General features: G+C 42.6%; 1 protein-coding gene across 2 annotated transcripts in view; it reads right to left on the reverse strand.

Moving 5' to 3' along the window:
• LOC110496796 (oxysterol-binding protein-related protein 10) overlaps positions 1-23,684 on the reverse strand; it is a 136,906-nt gene that overhangs the window by 101,223 nt on the left and 11,999 nt on the right. For both annotated transcript variants that reach the window (XR_005037434.1, XM_036952521.1), the window contains exon 2: positions 4,312-4,487. Coding sequence is in view for 1 of the 2 variants with exons in the window: in XM_036952521.1 (XP_036808416.1) it covers positions 4,312-4,487 (176 nt within the window). In the remaining variant the exon portion in view is untranslated. The remainder of the gene's footprint in view (positions 1-4,311; positions 4,488-23,684) is intronic.

Here is a 23,684-nt window from a genome sequence, read left to right on the forward strand (position 1 = left end):
AAAGCCAGACTACAGTTTGCAACTGCACATGGGTGTCACGTTCACTGTCTGGAGGCTCCGGACTGGGGACCGTCGCTGGAGGCTCCTTTCCCTGGATCATCACTGCAGGCTTCGCGCCATGGATCATCACTGGAGGCTTCGGGCCATGGATCATCACTGGAGGCTTCGGGCCATGGATCATCACTGGAGGCTTCGGGCCATGGATCATCACTGGAGGCTTCGGGCCATGGATCATCACTCACACGTACTAGAAGCGTGGTGCGGGGAGCTGCTACAACGCGTCCTGGCTGGATACCCACTTTAGCTCGGTGAGTGTGGAGAGCTGGCACAGGACGCACTGGCCTATGAAGGCGCACTGGAGGCATAGTGCGTAGAGCCGGCGCAGGATATACTGGACCGTGGAGGAGCACTGGAGGTCTGGAGCGTAGAGCTGGCACAACGCGTCCTGGCAGGATGCCCACTCTAGCACGGCAAATGCGGGGAGCTAGCAATGAGCGCACCGGGCTGTGAATGCGCACTGGAGACACAGTGCGCATCTCTGCATAACACGGTGCCTGACCAGTCACACACTCCCCACGGTAAGCACAGGGGAGTTGGCTCAGGTCTAAACCCTGACCGCCAATCTCCCTGTGTGCCTCCCCCAAAAGCTGCCTCTCAGGCTTCCGTTGTTGACCTAACTTCGCTGCCTCCGCCTACTTCCATGACAGGGTATTGTCCCCTGCCATAATCTCCTCCCCGGTCCAGCTCGTCTTCCAAGTTGGTGCACACTGCTTGGTCTTTTTGTGGTGGGTAATTATTTTACGTTCACTGTCTTCAAACTCCCGGTCATAAATGAGCCAAGGCACAGCGTGCATGTAATTCCACATCTTTAACTTCTTCGATATAGGGGGCGCTCTTTTAATTTTTGGATAAAAAAACCGTTCCCGTTTTAAACAAGATATTTTGTCATGAAAAGATGCTCGACTATGCATATAATTGACAGCTTTGGAAAGAAAACACTGACGTTTCCAAAACTGCAAAGATATTATCTGTGAGTGCCACAGAACTGATGCTACAGGCGAAACCAAGATGAAATTTCAAACAGGAAATGCCCCAGATTTTGAAGGCGCTGTGTTCCAATGTCTCCTTATATGGCTGTGAATGCGCAAGGAATGAGCCTCCTCTTTCTGTCATTTCCCCAAGGTGTCTGCAGCATTGTGACGTATTTGTAGGCATATCATTGGAAGATTGACCATAAGAGACTACATTTACCAGGTGCTCGCTTGGTGTCCTCCGTTGCAATTATTGCATAATCTCCAGCTGCGTGCATTTTTCAATTTGCTTCAGAGGAGAAACCCAACTGCCACGAATGACTTATCATCGAATAGATATGTGAAAAACACCTTGAGGATTGATTCTAAACAACGTTTGCCATGTTTCTGTCGATATTATGGAGTTAATTTGGAAAAAAGTTTGGCGTTGTAATGACTGAATTTTCTGGGTTTTTTCTTAGCCAAACGTGATGAACAAAACGGAGCGATTTCTCCTACACAAATAATATTTTTGGAAAAACTGAACATTTGCTATCTAACAGAGTCTCCTCATTGAAAACATCCGAAGTTCTTCAAAGGTAAATTATTTTATTTTGAATGCTTTTCTTGTTTTTGTGAAAATGTTGCCTGCTGAATGCTAGGCTTAATGCTATGCTAGCTATCAATACTCTTACACAAATGCTTGTGTAGCTATGGTTGAAAAGCATATTTTGAAAATCTGTGATGACAGTGTTGTTAACAAAAGGCTAAGCTTGTGAGCCAATATATTTATTTCATTTGCGATTTTCATGAATAGTTAACGTTGCGTTATGCTAATGAGCTTGAGGCTATGATTACGCTCCCGGATACTGTGTTGTGGACAAATGGCTTAAGGACAACAAAGTCAAGGTATTGGAGTGGCCATCACAAAGCCCTGACCTCAATCCTACAGAATATTTGTGGGCAGAACAGAAAAAGTGTGTGCGAGCAAGGAGGCCTACAAACCTGACTCAGTTACACTAGCTCTGTCAGGAGGAATGGGCCAAATTTCACCCAACTTATTGTGGGAAGCTTGTGGAAGGCTACCCGAAACATTTGACCCAGGTTAAACAATTTAAAGGCAATGCTACCAAATACTAATTGAGTGTATGTAAACTTCTGACCACTGGGAATGTGATGAAAGAAATAAAAGCTGAAATAAATCAGTTCTCCCTACTATTATTCTGACATTTCACATTCTTAATATAAAGTTGTTTTTTTTACTAGGATTAAATGTCAGGAATTGTGAAAAACTGAGTTTAAATGTATTTGGCTAAGGTGTATGTAAACTTCCGACTTCAACTGTAGATGTAATATGGATAATTATTATAGATGAGATTGAATGTGTTCTAGGCAATTTTCAAGTTAATGTTCCATTGATCTTTTAAAATATTTTATCTTTGTCTGATTTTGCAGTGGGATTGAATCTACAGGTTTTATTTTGTTGCCATTATCACCAAAGACTCTATAAAGCATTATGCTACTTCACAATAATGTATGATTTGCAGTCAGGCATCTCAATTAGCCCCTTGAAAAGCAGTGAGAATGACTTGACCCTTATAAACACCCCTATTGTCTTATTGATGGCATCATGTGATCAACAGCTTAATTTTACATTTGATCATTCAAACATGATTCAATTCATGCTTTCCCCCATTTTTATGTCATACTCTCTGGAGCAATGAGCATGGCTCTGGGCGAAGCTCGAAACAGAATGCTCCCTCTCTTAGACTAAAACGAATTACCCTATGCTCCCTTGGTTGGATAACAGATGAAGACAGAGCCTGTGCTTTGGCGCCTGTATCAGATCTCACATAATTCCCCTTGGCTTCAATACAACATTCCTAAATTCAATTTAAAGTGTTCGACCAAGGACACCTGGAGGGAGATTATTGGCTTGTAGAAATATGAACCTTCTCAGTGACTTGGCACTTGACAATTTGTGAAAGGGAATTCAAGTGCATCCACATCATGGAAAGAAAGAACACATTCACATCTGGGCTGTACAAATCACCCGTAAGGCGATACTAAAGAGGGGTCTGTTGTTGCAGACTCGCCGAAGGTCGTTGAATAGGAAACTTGTTCCTGGCTGAACCTTGATCTTCTCCCTTCCCCATAGACGCCCAGGGTTTCCATGACAACCTGTGTGTGATTTAAGCTGCGCCTACTAATCTTAGTCAACTCATGAAAAGCTGCTACACTCAAGGGGGGTGGGCATTGTTCCCCATCATTTGGTTTAACTCTGGCAAACTGAAGTTTGAAATAAAATGCCCCCATCCCAATGAAAGGAACGATTTGTAAGCCACTAAGTATAGTGTTTAGACCTTCCAAGCAACACAACATGCACCCAACTAGCTTCTTTGATAAGGACCGTAATTTAACCTTCTTTCATTTAAGCAGTATCTAATTACATATCTGCATTGTAGACAGTGGATCCCTGTACTCCTGCATTGATTTACTACAATGACTTATTCTCTGTGGGACTATCACTTGCTCTGAGCTCAATAGATGGATCCTACATCATCCACAGATCTAGGGCCAGTTATTTTGGTAGCTCTCTTGGCGAATGTATGGGGACATTCCAGAGACTGAAGCAGAGCAACAGGTAGACTCTCGCTGAATCAGTGGATACAAGCATAGGACTAGAGCCGGGACGATGCCAGAACCGCGACACTCGTTAGTATCGTGCCAAGGAAACAAAACACAAAGCGGTTTTAACTCCCTTAGGAAAACAGCCCTAAGCTTGGAAACAAACATCCTTATGTTGTCATCCAGAGTCAACATTTTAGTTTTTTCAAGCTATAGCACACAATATTTGATATACAGCAGGTTTTTTAAAGGACCAAAGAGCTTGGTCTGCTTCGTGTTTTTATTTTTGCCATAGAAAAGAATATTGCGGTACTGGTATCGTCCCAGTCCTACTTCTGACAAACTCATGTCAAATGTGGGAAATGAAAGTTCGTAATGCAACTCATTACATTTTTTTGAAGCTAAGTTATAACATTCCAGGTTCAATTTCATTATGTGCTTTTCCAAAACAAAAGAGATGTTTTTCGGCAGTTGCACAATTTAAGCTGCTCAAGTGGTATCACTCTATGACGTAACTGCAAAACACCCATTAGGAAATGCACACATCCCAATGTCCCCATGCAATCTCCCTGTATGCCCAATCTCTGACTAGGCAGCATGTCAAATAAATACTTAATATTATAACAGTTTCATTTGAGGAAGCTGAATAATTGGCAATTAAGTGTCTGCATACCTCTGAGCTTGTAAAGCTCGCCATTGAACGAGTTGACGATAAACATGTGTGGTGCCTCATCACTCTGGACAACCGATGCACCAATCAGAGGCAAGGAGCCCCTGGGCTTCTGGCTCTTGCCCTGTTCATGTACAAAGTACTGCAGCTGTCCCAGCTCTGGATCCAGCACAAAGTACCTGTATGAGAGGGTGAGAGAAAAGGGAGGCATAGTGAAAGAGAAAAGAAAAAGAGGGGAACAGAGAGGGAGAGATTTTTTTTTAGGTATTGATTCTTTACGTACTCATCATTGTTTAATACGTCTGCTATTACTTTAGCAGTAATGGCAACTGCTAAGTAATAGAGTCATGAGACAGAGAGAGAGAGAGAAAAAGAGAGCAAGAGACACATGCACACCAGTGGAGGAAGGGGAGGACCATCCTCCTCAGTGAAATTTCATTTTTTTTTATAGTGAAACACTAAAAGTTATCATTTTTAAATAAAGCTATACTAAATATATTCATATGCCACAACATAATTGATTAAAACACTGGTGTTTTTTGCAATGAAGGTCTATAGTAACTTCAACAGCACTCTCTGTGGTAGCACAATGGTGTAGCCGGAGGACAGCTAGCTTCTTGTCCTCCTCTGGGTACATTGACTTCAATACAAAACTTTGGAGGCTTGTAGGCCTCGCCCCCTTCCATTGACCTACATGGTAATTATGACCATTTCCGCAGGATAACTTCCAACAAATCAAAGCTTTTGCAGTATAAACTGACATGTTGTCCATCCCATCATAGGATTAGGATCAGAGAATTAACCTAGTGTGTTGTATTGGGGTTGTGTCGCAGAGTATTATTGGAGAGAGATTGAAAGTGATAGCTGAGCATTTCTTGGATATTATTCAATTCAAAAGAGTTTTTTCAAATTACATGAGACGGAAGAGGTAGATTATAAATAATAGTTTTATTGGTTTTAGAACTTTATTGTAGTGTCCAGTTAGTGCAATCTATTTCAATTTGCCTTGCTAACTTTGGGGCAAGTATCAGTATCAGCTCGCCGCCAACGCTACCGAAAATGTTGTTGACTTTTACCCCTTTCATTCTCTGGGGTACACGGAAAAGGTACGAATTAAAACGAAGGGTCGACCTATGCCTGAGATCAGTTTCATGAAGAAGGATGAAAAAGGTGAGGACATTCAATACGAATTGGTATCAAACATACAGTGCCTTGCGAAAGTATTCGGCCCCCTTGAACTTTGCGACCTTTTGCCACATTTCAGGCTTCAAACATAAAGATATAAAACTGTATTTTTTTGTGAAGAATCAACAACAAGTGGGACACAATCATGAAGTGGAACGACATTTATTGGATATTTCAAACTTTCTTAACAAATCAAAAACTGAAAAATTGGTCGTGCAAAATTATTCAGCCCCTTTACTTTCAGTGCAGCAAACTCTCTCCAGAAGTTCAGTGAGGATCTCTGAATGATCCAATGTTGACCTAAATGACTAATGATGATAAATACAATCCACCTGTGTGTAATCAAGTATCCGTATAAATGCACCTGCACTGTGATAGTCTCAGAGGTCCGTTAAAAGCGCAGAGAGCATCATGAAGAACAAGGAACACACCAGGCAGGTCCGAGATACTGTTGTGAAGAAGTTTAAAGCCGGATTTGGATACAAAAAGATTTCCCAAGCTTTAAACATCCCAAGGAGCACTGTGCAAGCGATAATATTGAAATGGAAGGAGTATCAGACCACTGCAAATCTACCAAGACCTGGCCGTCCCTCTAAACTTTCAGCTCATACAAGGAGAAGACTGATCAGAGATGCAGCCAAGAGGCCCATGATCACTCTGGATGAACTGCAGAGATCTACAGCTGAGGTGGGAGACTCTGTCCATAGGACAACAATCAGTCGTATATTGCACAAATCTGGCCTTTATGGAAGAGTGGCAAGAAGAAAGCCATTTCTTAAAGATATCCATAAAAAGTGTTGTTTAAAGTTTGCCACAAGCCACCTGGGAGACACACCAAACATGTGGAAGAAGGTGCTCTGGTCAGATGAAACCAAAATGGAACTTTTTGGCAACAATGCAAAACGTTATGTTTGGCGTAAAAGCAACACAGCTGAACACACCATCCCCACTGTCAAAAGACCTGAGACTGGGACAGAGATTTGTCTTCCAACAAGACAATGATCCAAAACATAAAGCAAAATCTACAATGGAATGGTTCAAAAATAAACATATCCAGGTGTTAGAATGGCCAAGTCAAAGTCCAGACCTGAATCCAATCGAGAATCTGTGGAAAGAACTGAGAACTGCTGTTCACAAATGCTCTCCATCCAACCTCACTGAGCTCGAGCTGTTTTGCAAGGAGGAATGGGAAAAATGTTTCAGTCTCTCGATGTGCAAAACTGATAGAGACATACCCCAAGCGACTTACAGCTGTAATCGCAGCAAAAGGTGGCGCTACAAAGTATTAACTTAAGGGGGCTGAATAATTTTGCACGCCCAATTTTTCAGTTTTTGATTTGTTAAAAAAGTTTGAAATATCCAATAAATGTCGTTCCACTTCATGATTGTGTCCCACTTGTTGTTGATTCTTCACAAAATAATACAGTTTTATATCTTTATGTTTGAAGCCTGAAATGTGGCAAAAGGTCGCAAAGTTCAAGGGGGCCGAATACTTTCGCAAGGCACTGTATGTTAGCTGGTTAGCCTTTCATCAAGCCGCCTGTATTGGTGACCTCGCCTGGTTTTTGGAAAGTGTGAGCCATGGGCGAAAGGAGGGTACAGTGACCTGAAGAACATTGATCGTTCAGCTAAAACGGCAAAACAAATGCAGGGAGCATATTAAATGTCCACATCAGATTTAGCCTTCTGGGAAAAAGCTGCATCGATCATGGCGAAGGTCTGTGTATTCAAACTGTGCAACACTATGAGGAAGTAAGAAAACAAGCATTTCGCTACACTCGCATTAACATCTGCTAACCATGTGTATGTGACCAATACAATTTGATTTGAAACAGGGATGTTTTCAAGTGGCTTATCAACACCACTGCGTTTTTGGACATGCAAGAACTGGCTTTTAGAGGACACGACGAAAGGGAAAGTTCCCGCTAACAAGGGCAACTACAAGGAGGTTGCAGAGGTAATTGCACATTTACTGGGATGTCGAAATCAATTCAGAATGATTTGATAGCTTCCATCGCATCATTCATTAAAAGTTAGATTAAAAAGAGAGAGAGGTTGATGCAGATAATGTTTTTCACCCGCTCAAGTAAGCTTTCCACTTTCCTCCGGTATTTATTTAGCAAAGATGATAACACATAATCACTCCAGACAGACACAAGCAAAAACTCATTACATAAATGGGGTAGCAACCTTGGCTTCACCTAAACAGAGCTCTGACATGCTGGATGGGATGAAAACGAGATGATTTTTCAGTCTGATCAACTCTAGGCTACTACGTTACTAGGAACAGCTGTATTTGACACGTCAAATAACACAGTTTAATTGTAGAATGTTGTGCTGGACCGAAACTTCTGGTATTAGCTAGGTAGCCACTTGTTCGCCTGTTGAAATTGAACTTCAGTTCGTGAAAATAAATAGCTAGCCAGCTACTAAACCCTGTTGCCCAAAGCTAACATTATAAGCAGCCAGCAAGCTTCATGAGGCTCGACCGGACTGGGTTATGTGTTGTGAAGCTAGCCACAATAAGGATTAGGCACAATATTGGAATTTGCTGTTTGTCTTCAAAAGTACCTCTTGAAAGTGATGCAGAACGTTACAATTGGTGGAATCATGCCATATTTAGAACAGATAATGTCAAACAAGGTTGGAATGTGAAGCAATGAAATGGGGTATCAGTCTACTCTGTGATACCCACAGAACACAACTGTGAAGAGTTTACGAAAATACTAGCATTGTAGCTCTTATCGCAGGACTGTGACTGTGTGAAACCCCTTCCCAGTCAGCATATTGTGTGTATTGACATTCATATGGCACTGTACAGTTTTACCTAAGGATTGGGGATCAATGAAATGGGGTAACAGTCTACTCAATACCCAATATATTTTTCCCCAATGTCCTCCTCAGAGTTTTCAGACTCAAACATCCATGCAATATTGTTTTTCCTCTGGAATAGTGTTCAATACACATAGGATGACAACAAATGTAGCTCAATTCACAGTTTTAGAGTCCCACAATAAGAGCTATGAAACTAATGTTCTCTGGGTGCCACTGAGTAGACTGATACCTATGGATTGTGGATCAATGACAAGGGGTAAGGCTGTACAGTTAAATAAGTATGCCCCAATGCAATTCTAAAGTCTAATACATCCAGTGTGGTTTCAACAGATTTGTCAAATTAACAAATTATTGTCTTTTGTTGATTTTATATAACATTTCAAACTTGTTTAGCATGACACTTATTTTGAAGGTGAAACAAAGTTCACTATTGTGGCTAATCCTTATTGTGGCTAGCTTCACATAGATTGGTCTGACAACCATCAATCAAATAAGAACGGTCTTATGAATTAGGGTTATTTTAGATGACACCTAGCTATATAGTTAGCTAGCTAACTATATAGCTACTGAAACAGATTGTCGTTTTGCTATGTTTTTGGGGAAGAACATTGTTTGCATCCATGAGCTAGCTAGCTTTTTTAAATGACCAGCACTGTAGGTGCGTGAGACCACTTTATCAGCATCATAGCATACGTATCGATGAATCATTGTGACATCTGAAATACGAGGGATAGTGTAATCAATGTGTAGTAACTACGTAAAACGTTCATGAGCGCAAACGTTATTAAAACGTGTATCTTTTTTGACATGCAAAGACCCAAACGGCGTTCCATAGCATACAGCCTATGTGCCCTGTCCATTTTTTCAGGGTAAACTAATTGGTCACGTTGTTTTTAATGGTCAATTTGTATGTATGTCAGGAGAAAATGTGAATGTGATGAAATTAGTCTTATATTCAAAATTGGGCTGGCTAGGCTGCCTATACGTTTTCAACCCAAAATGATTCACTGGAAATAATCAATACAACATAGTGATGACAGATGAGTTCATTTTTTATAAGGCACAGTTGCATAAGCGTGCATGATGCAAACATGCATAAAGCAAGCTCAGCCCAGTGAGTTCTACTGTCTAGCAGTTGTCTCTGTGAAGGGGAAATACCCCTCCTAATCTAGTCTAAATATAATTCATATGAACAAGTATAAGGTTGCTGCAGTTTGAAAGGGTTTTCATCCCCCCAGGTCCAGGAGTTAAAAAAACAAACATGTGACCTGATTAGGAAAAACTGGTCCCATCAAAGTCCTTATAAAACCTTTTTACAACTGATTAATCACTGCCATAGCTCTGGACCCTAAGGTTTCCTGGTTAGGTTAATAGATAAGGGAAAACTCTGGGCCCCAGGGGGTAAAAATTGCCCCACCACTCTGGGACCTAATGGTGCCAGCAGTCTGCTTGCAGTTGTCAGTTATCGTCGGGTATGTGGATGATCAGGGCTTTATTCAGGAACGTTTCTTTGGCTACTTTGATGTGTCAAGTGGGCAAGATGCGCAGTCTGTGTTTGACTTTGTGAATTTTGAGATGTTTGAGTTCATAGAGAAACTCATTGTCCAAACCTACGATGGTGCAGCTGTAATGGAATGTATCTGCTATTTGTATTTACAGCTAAGTGCCCTGATTAAGACATGACCATTCCACAACCATTGCCAACTCTCTCCTGACATGAACCGAAGCCACGTCTCATGTGCCCTCTCATCCACTGACACATTGAATGTTTCCTCTCCAAGCACTGTGAGTACCCCTATCAATTTTCTCTCATTACTATATGTAGAGTCAATCACATACACAATCACATTATTACACATCAATGATTTTACTCCTTACTTGGACTAAATCATTCTTAGCTCTTTTGTCTGTGTTTGTGTTATTGTTTATCTACCCAGTCAAATCCTGTCCAGCACTGAAGTCAAGGCTCTGAACAGCTCAACTCATGCCTCATACCCTCATTCAATCACTGTGGTGATCCTTTCCCAACACAGTAAGTAGCCCTCTCATTCACATTCCCCATAACATTGTATTATAAATAAAAGGTCTTTATAAAATGCTTTAGGTTAAAATAGTAGATTTCTGAAACACACTTTGTCGTTCCATGCATTCCGTGCCGATACCGTGGGTCTCCCATCCTCCTCAATGTTTCCACCACTCAAATTCCTCTCACCTTTCATGCCAAAATAGATATTTCACAGGGGCTCTTCATTATAGAAGCTTCAGCCATATTACTGGGCTCATTAAGAAGTGACTTCAACACCTACCCACTAGCTATCCCAAATGACCCAAGAAGGCATTAGAGTGTATAGGTACCTTGAGTGGAGAGGCTGGAGCTCACAGCTCGCCAAGTGAAAATTAAACGGAATCAGACAGGTTTGTTACCTTTGATTATTGAATGGCCCCAAGCTTAGGCCTAATTTAATTTCAGTCAGAGCCTGCAACATGACATACACAGAGCAAGTAAAGGACACACCCACTCCAGTCCTGGCTATGGGACAGTACCAGTTTGTCACCTATTAGGCTGACTTGTCCCAACAAAGCATTCATGACATAGACAGTGTGTTACCCTGTTTGGTTGGCCTTTCATTGTATGGCCATCTAGACCCTGAAGTGTTATTACCTGGAGATTCCCTTACAGCCGATCAATCGTCTCTTTCCAAAGTGCGATTAGAGAAGCACCTCTATTGACCAGGCTTTGGAACAAGCCGAGCGAGTACTTACAGGTCAACAGCACCCACAGACAAAAACCTCCACACTGCTACAACCAGAACAGAGAGCATCATCATAGACCGTTTTCACATTGACGATGGACACTGGAGAGATTCTCGAGAGACATTACTATTGTCTAAACGTGCAAAATTCTTACTTTGCAAGTTACTCACCCCCCCCCCCAAAAAAAAAATGCCCCCCCTTTGAGCAGAGCAGTGTAAACAAAATGTTCTTGTTGAGCTCAAAACTCCTACAGTATAAATGTATAGACATGTTCGTTATATTTGAGGCTTGCTTTATTTAGTTTTTACTGAAATTGCAGCCTGTCACATTCTGAAATTGTCGCAGTAGCTGCTGGCTGTAATGAGCCACATAAAACCATTGAAGCCCATTCCCGGGCACAGTTTTTTTAAATGTTGGTACTACAGTATTTAAAAAAAAACAAGATATGTAAATCCATTTTTAGATAGTAGATCATCAGTTTTTCATTTGTAACGTGTGGTGATTTCAGAGGTGGCACCACAATGTGTGGTGGTGGTGGGGGGGGGAAATTGTTTTCCTGGGGCCCGGAGTTTTTCCTGATCTGGTAGGCTAACCTGACCGGGTAAACTTCAGACCCTAGTTGTATGGGATGACATAGTAATAAATCAACTGTAAAAAATAGACTACGATGGGACCAGCATTTTTCTAATCAGGTCATAAATAAACTCCTGGCCCTAGGGAGGACGAAAACAAAGTCCTGTCAAACAAATTATGAGGCAAATCAGTCTAAACAACAGTACTTTGTCCCTCTTAATGCTGTCTTGTCTATTTTTATTAAACCAACTCAAAAGTGCTGGGGCAAATGTCAACTCCCCACACATTTACGGGCAGCCCTGCTGTGCTGATTTCTACAATGTGGATTGATGGAAATTGCCACACAATGCTACAAATGAAGAAACATAACCCATGCATGATCTACAGTGCATTCGGAAGAAATAGACCCTTGGACCTCTTTCACATTTTGTTGCGTTACAGCCTTATTCTAAAATGTATTAAATTGTTTTTTTTTTCTCCTCAATCTACACACACACAACCCCATAATGACAAAGCAAAAAGAGATGTTTAAATAACCTAAAACATCACATTAACGTAAGTATTCAGACCCTTTACTACTTTGTTGAAGCACCTTTGGCAGCAATTACAGCCTTGAGTCTTCTTGGGTGTAACACTACAAGCTTGGCACACCTGTATTTGGGGAGTTTCTCCCATTCTTCTTTGCAGATCCTCTCAAGTTCTGTCAGGTTAGATGGAAGAGTCACTGCACAGCTATTTTCAGGTCTCTCCAGAGATGTCTGATCAGGTTCAAGTCCAGGCTCTGGCTGGGCCACTCAAGGACATTCAGAGACTTGTCCTGAAGCCACTCCTGTGTTGTGTTGGCTGTGTGCTTAGGTTCGTTGTCCTGTTGGAAGATGAACCTTCAGAGCGCTCAGGATCTGACTGCTGGAGCAGGTTTTCATCAAGGATCTCTCGCTCTCTCTCTCTCTTTGCTCCGTTCAGCTTTCCCTCAATCCTGACTAGTCTCTCAGTCCCTGCTGCTGAAAAACGTCCTCACAGCATGATGCTGCCACCACCATGCTTCACTGTATGGATGGTGCCCGTTTCCTCCAGACGTGACGCTTGGCCAAAGAGTTCAATCTTGGTTTCATCAGACCAGAGAATCTTGTTTCTCTTTGTCAGGGTATTTAGGTGCCTTTTGGCAAACTCCAAGAGGGCGTTCATGTGCCTTTTACTGAGGAGTGGCTTCCGTCTGGCCACTCTACCATAAAGGCCTGATTGGTTGAGTGCTGCAGAGATGGTTGTCCTTCTGGAAGGCTCTCCCATCTCCACAGAGGAACTCTAGAGCTCTGTCAGAGTGACCATCAGGTTCTTGGTCACCTCCCTGACTAAGGCCCTTCTCACCGATTGCTCCGTTTGGCCGGGCGGCCAGCTCTAGAAATAGTCTTGGTGGTTCCAAACTTTTTCCATTTAAGAATGATCGAGGTCACGGTGTTCTTGGGGACCTTCAATGTTACAGAAATGTTTGGTACCCTTCCCCAGATCTGTGCCTCAACACAATCCTGTCGTCTCTGAGCTCTACAAAGAATTACTTCAACCTCATGGCTTGGTTTTTGCTCTGACATGCACTGTCAACTGTGGGACCTTATATAGACAGGTGTGTGCCTTTCCAAATCATGCCCAATCAATCGAATTTACCACAGCTAGACTCCAATCAGGTTGTAGAAACGTCAAGGATGATCAATGGAAACAGGATGCGTCTGAGCTCAATTGAGTCTCATAGCAAATGGTCTGAATACTTGTGTAAAGGTAGTTCTGTTTTGTTAATAAATTGGCCAAAATGTCTAAAAACCTGTTTTCGCTTTGTCATTTTGGGGTATTGTGTGTAGATTGGAGAGGAAAAACTTTAATTTAAATCAATTTTAGAATAAGGCTTTAACATAACAAAATGTGGAAAAAGTCATTGGTTCTGAATACTTTATGAATATATGCATTTTATTCTTGGGTGGCGGGAATGGGCTTCCATATCAAACAGCTCATCTTAACTTCCCGGTGAATTATACCCACATTTTCAATGGCAATTTTCTTATACCCCATGTAGCCTAATGATTTGCATGATATTTATTCAAATGAAACATGGTTTGTTGTAATGTTGTAAGGTAGGCCTACTGTACATTTATATGTGTTGGAGGAGTATTTGTTCATTTTTGATAGGCTAACCTTACTTGATGAAGACATGTTGTTAGCTTTATTAACTAGCAGTAACTTAGCTTGCATATGGCTAATGCCATGTAACTGGCTAATGTTATGTTCCATTAGCCGTTACAGGATAGGTACTGTTTGGCATAGCCAACAGATCCGACCCGCTTGCTTACAAGCTGCACTAGGTGTAACAGTTGGGATAATTGGACAATTTGGATGGAGTGTTACGCATTTCTCAACCCTGGATTGAGGTATGTTTTCCGAGTCATATCTCGCACCGGTTCTGTGGTGTCTTAATCGACATAGGAATGCTGTCCAACCCTATTGCAGCTGTAAGCAAGAGGGTCAGATCGGCTGGCTATGTTTGGCGTAGGACAGAGCATTTGGCCAACCTTAACCTGCCGATACGATCTTCGTTCTTGATTTCGGGTCAAACATGGATGTTCTAAAATGTCTCTGTCCAGTTGCAGGTGGTTTGTTTGAAAAAAATTTACTTGTATTAAAATAAATCAATTTTTGCTCAATGAAGCAATCCAACAATGTGTTCACCGCCATCTTGTCCATTTCTTTCATTGATTGAGACAGGTGGGTCCACCCCAAAGTGCCACATGAGGGAAGATTTTATACATCTAAGCTATTAAGCTATTTGCCATGCGCATTTCCCTAACTGCACGCTTAAAACAAAACACACAGCTCATTTTTTAAAAAAAAAGTTAATTATCCTCTGTGGCCAAATCATGCTCTCTGGTGTAGTATTTTGAATGATTTAATTTATTTCTGTATCGGCACGAGTACTTAGCTCTCTCATTTTGGCAAATGTAATTAATTTTACTGGATTCCAAGCTTGCATCAGCTGGTCTTGGAGCTTGTTGCTTTGTTCTAGAGGCTCATTTAGCATACCAGCCTATTTTAATCTATTCATACGTTGTTTCATTAGGGCAATTTGTATCTTGCAGCAGAAGATGTATCCGTGATAATGGTCATATTTCACCGGCCCCTTTGCATTAACACTCAAGACAGCTTGAACTAAATCTCTGGTGTTCAATACATTTCGTGTGCGTGAACATTGCATACTTCCCAAAAGGGAATGTTGTTCTGACTTAAGCTGGTGATAAAATTGTCAACTTTACGAGACCTTAACAGTCCACAAATGTGCATTACCTTAACTTGAATGTATGCAGTGCATCAGACTCTAAATGTGGGCAATGATAGCTGGGTCCTTCACATTAGCCATTTTCCCATTAATCCTCAGGATTTCCATAAAGTGTAGTGCCATCTGGAAATGGATCCCACACCCACGACCTCCCGCTCCATCCCAAGAGAATGTGATTAATGTGTGCAACGGGGATCTTTGTGCCTGGGTCAGTATTTCAACCCTGACACAGTCAGCAAAGAGCAGGATTTATAATTGACCCCAGATATAGTCCTGGCCCCGTCAGTGGAAAACAAATGGTAATGGTGTTAAAAGTGATGGATGGTGTAACCTTACTCCTTACTAAACAGCCAGTTGTTTCAGTACAATACCATGACAACACTGCAGCACACTGTCCCCAGGTGAAATCAAATTCATGGCTAAGTAGCACACTAGAAACTGTAACAAACCATGGGGAAACTATCCTCATACTTCCGAGACATCCCTCTCACACGACTCCTGGTTCAACTCCAATAGCCCAAAAGGACATCCTACTGCGGACACCAATTACCAGGAGGCACAAGGTACCCACACTGGACAGAACTATGTTGAACAATGATTGATAACCCAATGAAACAGATACTTTCAATTGAGCTCCATTCTCCTGAGGGCCTGATGTCCAACAGTCCCAACTCAAGACTATCAGTCATAGCACCACTCTATGGGGGCGGAAGAAGCGGAACACCAAAGTCGAGGTGGGTGCGATCTTTCCTGGCTACCCAAACACCTTGCTTCGGCCAGACGCTAGGCCCATGGACGTTAGTTTTTTTGCCGCAATAAGTCTGGATCTGAGTACCTCCTCAATGATATCTAGAACAAAACAATTTCTAACCATCCTGATTGGAACCAGAACCTGATGGGTTGGCCCAGAGCCAGAACATACATGGGTAATTCAAAGCAGCGATACTCTGATTAGTTAGAGATGATCCAATCGCATGACTGTTTTGCACAACACCACTAATTTTGATTTCATCAAAAACAACTTCAACAATAGCAGTCTCAGACTGAAGTATGTAGCAAACCTAGAGGGGGGGGGGGGGGGGATCAGTTTGAGTCGTCAGGTATTGTTCAATCATAGTGGTGAGCAGTGGTACTACACCCAGCACTCCCAAAATAGCATTTCAATAGGGAATACTACTGGAATTAAACTAATTATTCTCCACCATGATAATACACTTAAAAGTGCTTACTGTTGCACATTCTTTCACATACACAGACAGCCAGGCATTTCCTAACGATATTAACATTGACTTTGCTAAAGGGAAATGCATATCAGCACATTCTGGGTCTCCTCCAGAGCTCTTGCATGAATACGCAAACAGCATGAGGAAACTGATGGATGGGGATACTGGAGGATAGACAACATGAGAAGAGACTAACACAAACAGAGGAAACTGAAGGATGGGGATACCGGAGGATAGACAACATGAGGGGAGACTAACACAAACAGAGGAAACTGAAGGATGGGGATACCGGAGGATAGACAACATGAGGGGAAACTAACACAAACAGCATTGAGGAAACTGATGGATGGGGATACCGGAGGATAGACAACATGAGGGGAGACTAACACAAACAGCTGGCAGACTGTATAGCCTAACATAACTGAGAGCAGCTTAATAACTTTTATTTACAAGGTTTTATATTTCAGATTCTTTAAAGTAACCACCCTTTGCCTTGAGGACAGCTTTTCACACTCTTGGCATTTTCTCAATCAGCTTCATGAGGAATGCTTTTCCAACAGTCTTGAAGGAGTTCCCACATACTGTATGCTGAGCACTTGTTGGCTGCTTTTCCTTCACTCTGGGGTCCAACTCATCCCAAACCATCTCAATTGGGTTGAGGTCGGGTGATTGTGGAGGCCAGGTCATCTGATGCAGCACTCCATCACTCTCGTTCTTGGTAAAATAGCACTTCCACAGCCTGGAGGTGTGTTGGGTCATTGTCGAGTTGAAAAACAAAATTATATCCCATTTGGTTTGCGCTTAGTGGGACTGGCATATCGCTGCAGAATGCTAAGGTAGCCATGCTGGTTAACTGTGCCTTGAATTCTAAATAAATCACTGACAGTGTCACCAGCAAAGCACCATCACACCTCCATTCTTCACGGTGGGAACCACACATGCAGAGATCATCCGTTCAACTACTCCGCGTCTCACAAAGACACGGCGGTTGAAACCAAAAATCAAACATTTGGACTCCTCAGACCAAAGGACAGATTTCCACCGGTCTAATGTCCATTGCTCGTGCTTCTTGGCCCAAGCAAGTCTCTTCTGCTTATTAATGTCCTTAAGTAGGTTGTTTTTTTTGCAGCCATTCAACCAGGAAGGCCTGATACACGCAGTCTCCTCTGAACAGTTGATGTTGAGATGTGTCTGTTACTTGAACTCTGAAGTATTTCATTGGGATACACTTTCTGAGCCTGGTAACTTTAATGAACTTATCCCCTGCAGCAGAGGTAACTCTGGGTCTTCCTTTCCTGTGGCGTCCTCATGAGAGCCAGTTTCATCATAGCGCTTGATGGTTTTTGTGACTGCACTTGAATAAACTTTCGAACTTAACATTTTACACACTAAGACATGAAGATCAGTCAAAGTAATGGACTGTCGTTTGTCTTTCCTTATTTGAGCTGTTCTTGCCTTAATATGGACTTGGTCTTTTACCGAATAGGTCCACCTTCTGTATACCACCCCCTACCTTGTCACAACACAACTAATTGGCTCAAACGCATTAAAGAAGGAAAGAGATTCCACTAGGCACATCTGTTAACTGAAACGCATTCCAGGTGAATACCTCATGAAGCTGGTTGAGAGAATGCCAAGAGTGTGCAAAGCTGTCATCAAGGCAAAGGGTGGCTACTTTGAAGAATCTAAAATACCATTTTATGGTTACTACATGATTCCATATGTATGACTTCATAGTTGTGATGTCTTCACTATTATTCTACAATGTAGAAAACAGTAAAAAATAAAGAAAAACCCTTGAATGACAATGTGTCCAAACTTTTGACTGGTACTGTATATACAAATGTATGGACACCCCTTCAAATAAATGGATTTGGCTATTTCAGCAATACCCATTGCTGACAGGTGTATAAAATCGAGCACACAGCCATCTCCATAGACAAACATTGGCAGTAGAATAGGATGCCACCTTTCCAACAAGTCAGTTCATCAAATTTATGCTCTGCTAGAGCTGCCCAGGTCATCTGTAAGTGCTGTTATTGTGAAGTGGAAACATATAGGGGCAAGAACGGCTCAGCCGCGAAATGGTAGGCCACACAAGCTCACAGAACGGGACCACCGAGTGCTGAAGCGGGTAAAAATTGTCTGTCCTCGGTTGCAACATTTACTACCGAGTTCCAAACTGCCTCTGGAAGCAACGTCACCACAAGAACCGTTCATCTGGAGCTTCCTGAAATGGGTTTTCATGGCCGAGCAGCCGCACACAATGGCACATCCATTTCAGGAAGCTCCAGATGAACGGTTCTTGTGGTGACGTTGCTTCCAGAGGCAGTTTGGAACTCGGTAGTAAATGTTGCAACCGAGGACAGACAATGCGCAATGCCAAACTGACAGACGAATCCGGGTTCGGTGGATGCTAGTGCCAACTGTAAAGTAATAATGGTCTGGGGATGTTTTTCATGGTTTAGACTCAGCCCCTTAGATCCAGGTAACGGAAATCTTAACGCTAGAGCATTCTAGACAATTCTGTGCTTCCAATTTTGTGGCAACACTTTGGTTAGGGGAAGGCACTTTCCTGTTTCAGCATGACAATGCCCACGTGCACAAAGCGAGGTCCATACAGAAATGGTTTGTCGAGATTGGTGTGGAAGAACTTGACTGGCCTGCACAGAGCCCTGACCTCAACCCCATTGAACATTTTTGGGATGAATTGGAATGCAGACTGCGAGCCAGGCCTAAATCGCCCAACATAAGTGCACTCAAATAAATAAACATCCTCAATCTACACACAAATCTGGGGAAGGGTACCAAAACATTTCTGCAGCATTGAAGGTCCCCAAGAACATAGTGGCCTCCATCATTCTTAAATGGAGGTAGTTTGGAACCACTAAGACTCCTCCTAGAGCTGGCCGCCCGGCAAAACTGAGCAATCGGGGGAGAAGGGCCTTGGTCAGGGAGGTGACCAAGAACTCGATGGTCGCTCTGAAAGAGCTCCAGAGCTCCTCTGTGGAAATGGGAGAACCTTCCAGAAGAACAACCATCTCTACAGCACTCCACCAATCAAGCCTTTATGGTAGAGTGGCCAGACGGAAGCCACTCCTCAGTAAAAAGGCACATGACTGCGTGGCCATGTACGCATCCAACTCAAATCATCAAGTTTGCAGATGACACAACAGTAGTGGGCTTGATTACCAACAACGACGAGAGAACCTACAGCGAGGAGCTGAGGGCACTTGGAGTGTGGTGTCAGGAAAATAACCTCTCACTCAACGTCAACAAAACAAAAGGAGATGATCGTGGACTTCAGGAAACAGCAGAGGGTGCACCCCTCTATCCACATCAATGGGACAGCAGTGGAGAAGGTGGAAAGTTAAGTTCCTCTGCGTACACATCACTGACAAACTGAAATGGTCCACCCACACAGACAGTGTGGTGAAGGAGCAGCAACAGCACCTCTTCAACCTCAGAAGGCTGAAGAAATTTGGCTTGTCATCCAAAATCCTGACCAACTTTTACAGATGCACAATCGAGAGCATCCTGTACGGCAACTGCACCGGCCTCAACCGCAAGGCTCTCCAGAGTCTGCACAACGCATCACTACCTGCCCTACATGACACCTACAGCACCCGATGTCACAGGAAGGCCAAAAAGATCGTCAAGGACAACAACCACCTGAACCACTGCCTGTTCAAACCGCTACTATCCAGAAGGCGAGGTCAGTACAGGTGCATTAAAGCTGGGACCGGGAGACTGAAAAACAGCTTCTATCGCAAGGCCATCAGACTGCTAAACAGCAATCACTAACTTAGAGAGGCTGCTGCCCACATTGAGACACAATCACTGGACACTTTAATAAATGGATCACGAGTCACTTTAAACAATGCTACTTTACATATCTTACATTATTCATATCATATGTATATAATGTATTTTATACCATCTATTGCACCTTGCCTATGCCGCTTGGCCATCGCTCATCCATATATTTATATGTACATATTCTCATTCACCCCTTTAGATTTGTGTGTATTAGGTAGTTCTGGGAGAATTGTAAGATTACTTGTTAGATATTACTGCACTGTCGAAACTAGAAGCACAAGCATTTCGCTACACATGCATTAACATCTGCTAACCAAGATGAACAGAGCAAAATACAGAGAGATCCTTGATGAAAACCTACTCTAGGGCACTCAGGACCTCAGACTGGGACAAAGGTTCACCTTCCAACAGGACAGCAACCATAAGCACACAGCCAAGAAAATGCAGGAGTGGCTTTGGGACAAGTCTCTAAATGTCCTTGAGTGGCCCAGCCAGAGGCCGGACTTGAACCTGAACGAATATCTCTGGAGAGACCTGAAAATAGCTGTGCAGCGGCACTCTCCATCCAACCTGACAGAGCTTGAGAGGATCTGCAGAGAAGAAAATGGGAGAAACTCCCCAAATACAGATGTGCCAAACTTGTAGCATCATACCCAAGAAGACTGTAATCACTGGTGCTTCAACAAAGTACAGAGTAAAGGGTCTGAATACTTATGTAAATGTGATATTTTCTTTATACATTTGCAAACATTTCAAAATAACTGTTTTTTCTTTGTCATTAAGGGGTATTGTGTGTAGATTGATGGGGAAAAAAACATTTATAATCAATTTTAGAATAAGGCTGTAACGCAACAAAATATGGGTCTGAATACTTTCCGAATGCACTGTATTTGAAATAAGAATGTGAAGCATATGAAAACAGTTCAAATGAAAAGTGCAGCATCTTATGCAACGGAAAACATTTGTTCATCCAGTTGTTTTTAAATGGTTTCTCCTGAGCTCTGTACCATCCCCATGGAAACCAGCCTTAAGCTCCGGCACACTGAGGACTCGTTCTAGTTCAAAGAAGAAAACATTTTGAGTTGTGGTAAAACAGTAACCCTGAAAAAGCTTGGCTTACCACACATTACAAAGAGCATACTTAAGTCAGACTCAACAGCTTAGCATCCAGCCCACAGTATACATTTGATAACTGCACCTTTAGTAGATGGCCCCCCGAATGTTACAACCATCCAGCTTCCCAATTGGACCCAATGGCAGTATCAGACGCGTATTGGCTGGCTTGGAAATTGGCCATGGTACCTCCCGGAGTCTTTGCATTTGGTTTGACCCAGAGGCCTTGTGATACATTAATCGTGCAAGTAATGAGGCGCATGTGACGTGGAAGGTAATTTCACAGTGTCTGTCTGTATAACAGCCCAGTTTCTCTGAAAGCTGCACTCTGAGCATTGGGACCTTATAGACTGGGGAGCCATAATAGAGGGGCAACCCATTCATCCTAAAGCACATGTAAGGCCCTCTCTCAGGGTGATGGTGTGGTGCACAATTGGAGGACCTAGATAGACACCCAGATATGTGCATACGTGTGAGACAAACATGAAAACTAAGCATTCAGTACAATACTCGTGCACATTCACACACCTACAATATAGCAATTGACATTGACATGATCACCCAAACACAGTGCAAACTTGGCACAGACCCGCTCTCAGAGATGCTCACAAGAACACAGCATAGCCAGGTACATACTGTACATAGCCTACAATGTGTATGCTCTTAGACACAGGGATGTGAGTGGCAGATCTAGTAAGTACACCAACACAGTCTCCCACTGACAGACTGCCTCTTGTGCATTCCTTGCCATTTTTGAACTCTTAGGCATGGGAGGCTTTTCCGAACTATCACATCTGTTGTGCATGACAAAATACGACTTGCTGGTGGAAAACATGTCAAAAGGACATTTTTTTTTTATGGCATACTTTCTGACATTCATTTTTCAGCTTCCCAAATATGTGAAAATGTGCCATCCTTGGCCGCTAGATGAAAATCAGTCTCGACTGAAAGTACGTCTGGAAATCCTGTACGTGAACCCAAATGTCACACAAACTATGTCCAATGTTAGAACTATGTTAGAACTGCAATTTAAGGCCATGAGATCTGTGGTGAAGGGAAAATATATTGTTGGCTTTTCCAGCTTATAGACAGTGTTACATGTACTGGTACAGTAGGCTTTACTTGGCCCATTGACACATCAAATGTCAAGAAGAAGTGGGCTATACTAGCAGAAAAGCATTGAAAAGTGGCACACACCATAACATAATAGTACAGTAACCCAAAGAAAAGCTTTCAACTTGGATGCTCTCATTATTTTCAAGTAGAAGGCAGGTAGGCACACTACTGCGATGATTCAGGTAGTTTCAATAGGCTAGCATTATTTTACTTTGACAGAAGAAAACAACATGCTCCAGTGAATGGTCCTGTGTGGCTCAGTTGGTAGAGTCTGGCGCTTGCAACGCCAGGGTTGTGGAGTTCGGTTCCCATGGGGGACCAGTACAACAACAAAAAGCATGAAAGTACGCACTTACTACTAGTGTAAGTCGCTCTGGATAAGAGCGTCTGCTGAATGACCAAAATGTGAATCTGAGATTTGGAATGCGATTTCATATTAACTTCAGCCGGTGCTCAGTGTAGCTTAGCCGTCTTGTTTCCATGTTTCCTCGGATCTTGTCTCATCACTCCCAACGGGCTGGGGAGAGGCAATGGTGGAGTCATGCGTCCTCCGAAACATGACCCGCCGGAAGCCAGCCGCACCAATGGAAACGCTGTTCAGCTGGTGACTGAGGGGGCGATGAGCCAAGTAAATCCCCTCCGGCCAAACACTCCCTAAACCCAGATGTCCTATCGGACTCCCGGCCACGGCTGGTTGTGGTAGACCCCTGGATTGAACCTGGGTGTTTAGACACGCCTCTAGCACTGAGATGCAGTGCATTAGACCGCTGCGTCACTCGGGAGGCCCCTTAATCACTTTTTAAATTGAATATGGAACAGTTACCTTAAACTCCAAATAACCAAATTTGCCTCCAATACATAAAAAGTAATTTAGAAATACAGAAGTATTTTGTTCTTGTGGAAGAATCATCTCGAAACCCAATTCCTTGTGGAGTTTTACACAGACATATTTGTCAACTATACATCTGCTTGAAGTATACTACGAGCTAACCTTTTGAAAAGAGGTAGAGCGTGTGTGTATATGCATTCACTCAGGTTGTGGTGAGAAAGGTCACATCTCCTTCGAAAAACACTTTTGGTTTTGAATCAATAACCAGGTACCTGGCAGTCATCATACACTGCACCACTTCTAAACAAAATCTTTGTGCTATAGGCTTAAAATGATGTTTGGATTATTGCTTGAACAGTCGCCAAGATTATAAACTCAGCAAAAAAAGAAATGTCCTCGCACTGTCAACTGCGTTTATTTTCAGCAAACTTAATATGTGTAAATATTTGTATGAACATAACAAGATTCAACAACTGAGACAAACTGAACAAGTTCCACAGACATGTGACTAACAGAAATGGAATAATGTGTCCCTGAACAAAGGGGGGTCAAAATTAACCGTCAGTATCTGGTGTGGCCACCAGCTGCATTAAGTACTACAGTGAATCTCCTC

The sequence above is a fragment of the Oncorhynchus mykiss genome, chromosome 18, assembly GCF_013265735.2.
Source record: "Oncorhynchus mykiss isolate Arlee chromosome 18, USDA_OmykA_1.1, whole genome shotgun sequence".
Lineage (NCBI taxonomy): Eukaryota > Metazoa > Chordata > Actinopteri > Salmoniformes > Salmonidae > Oncorhynchus > Oncorhynchus mykiss.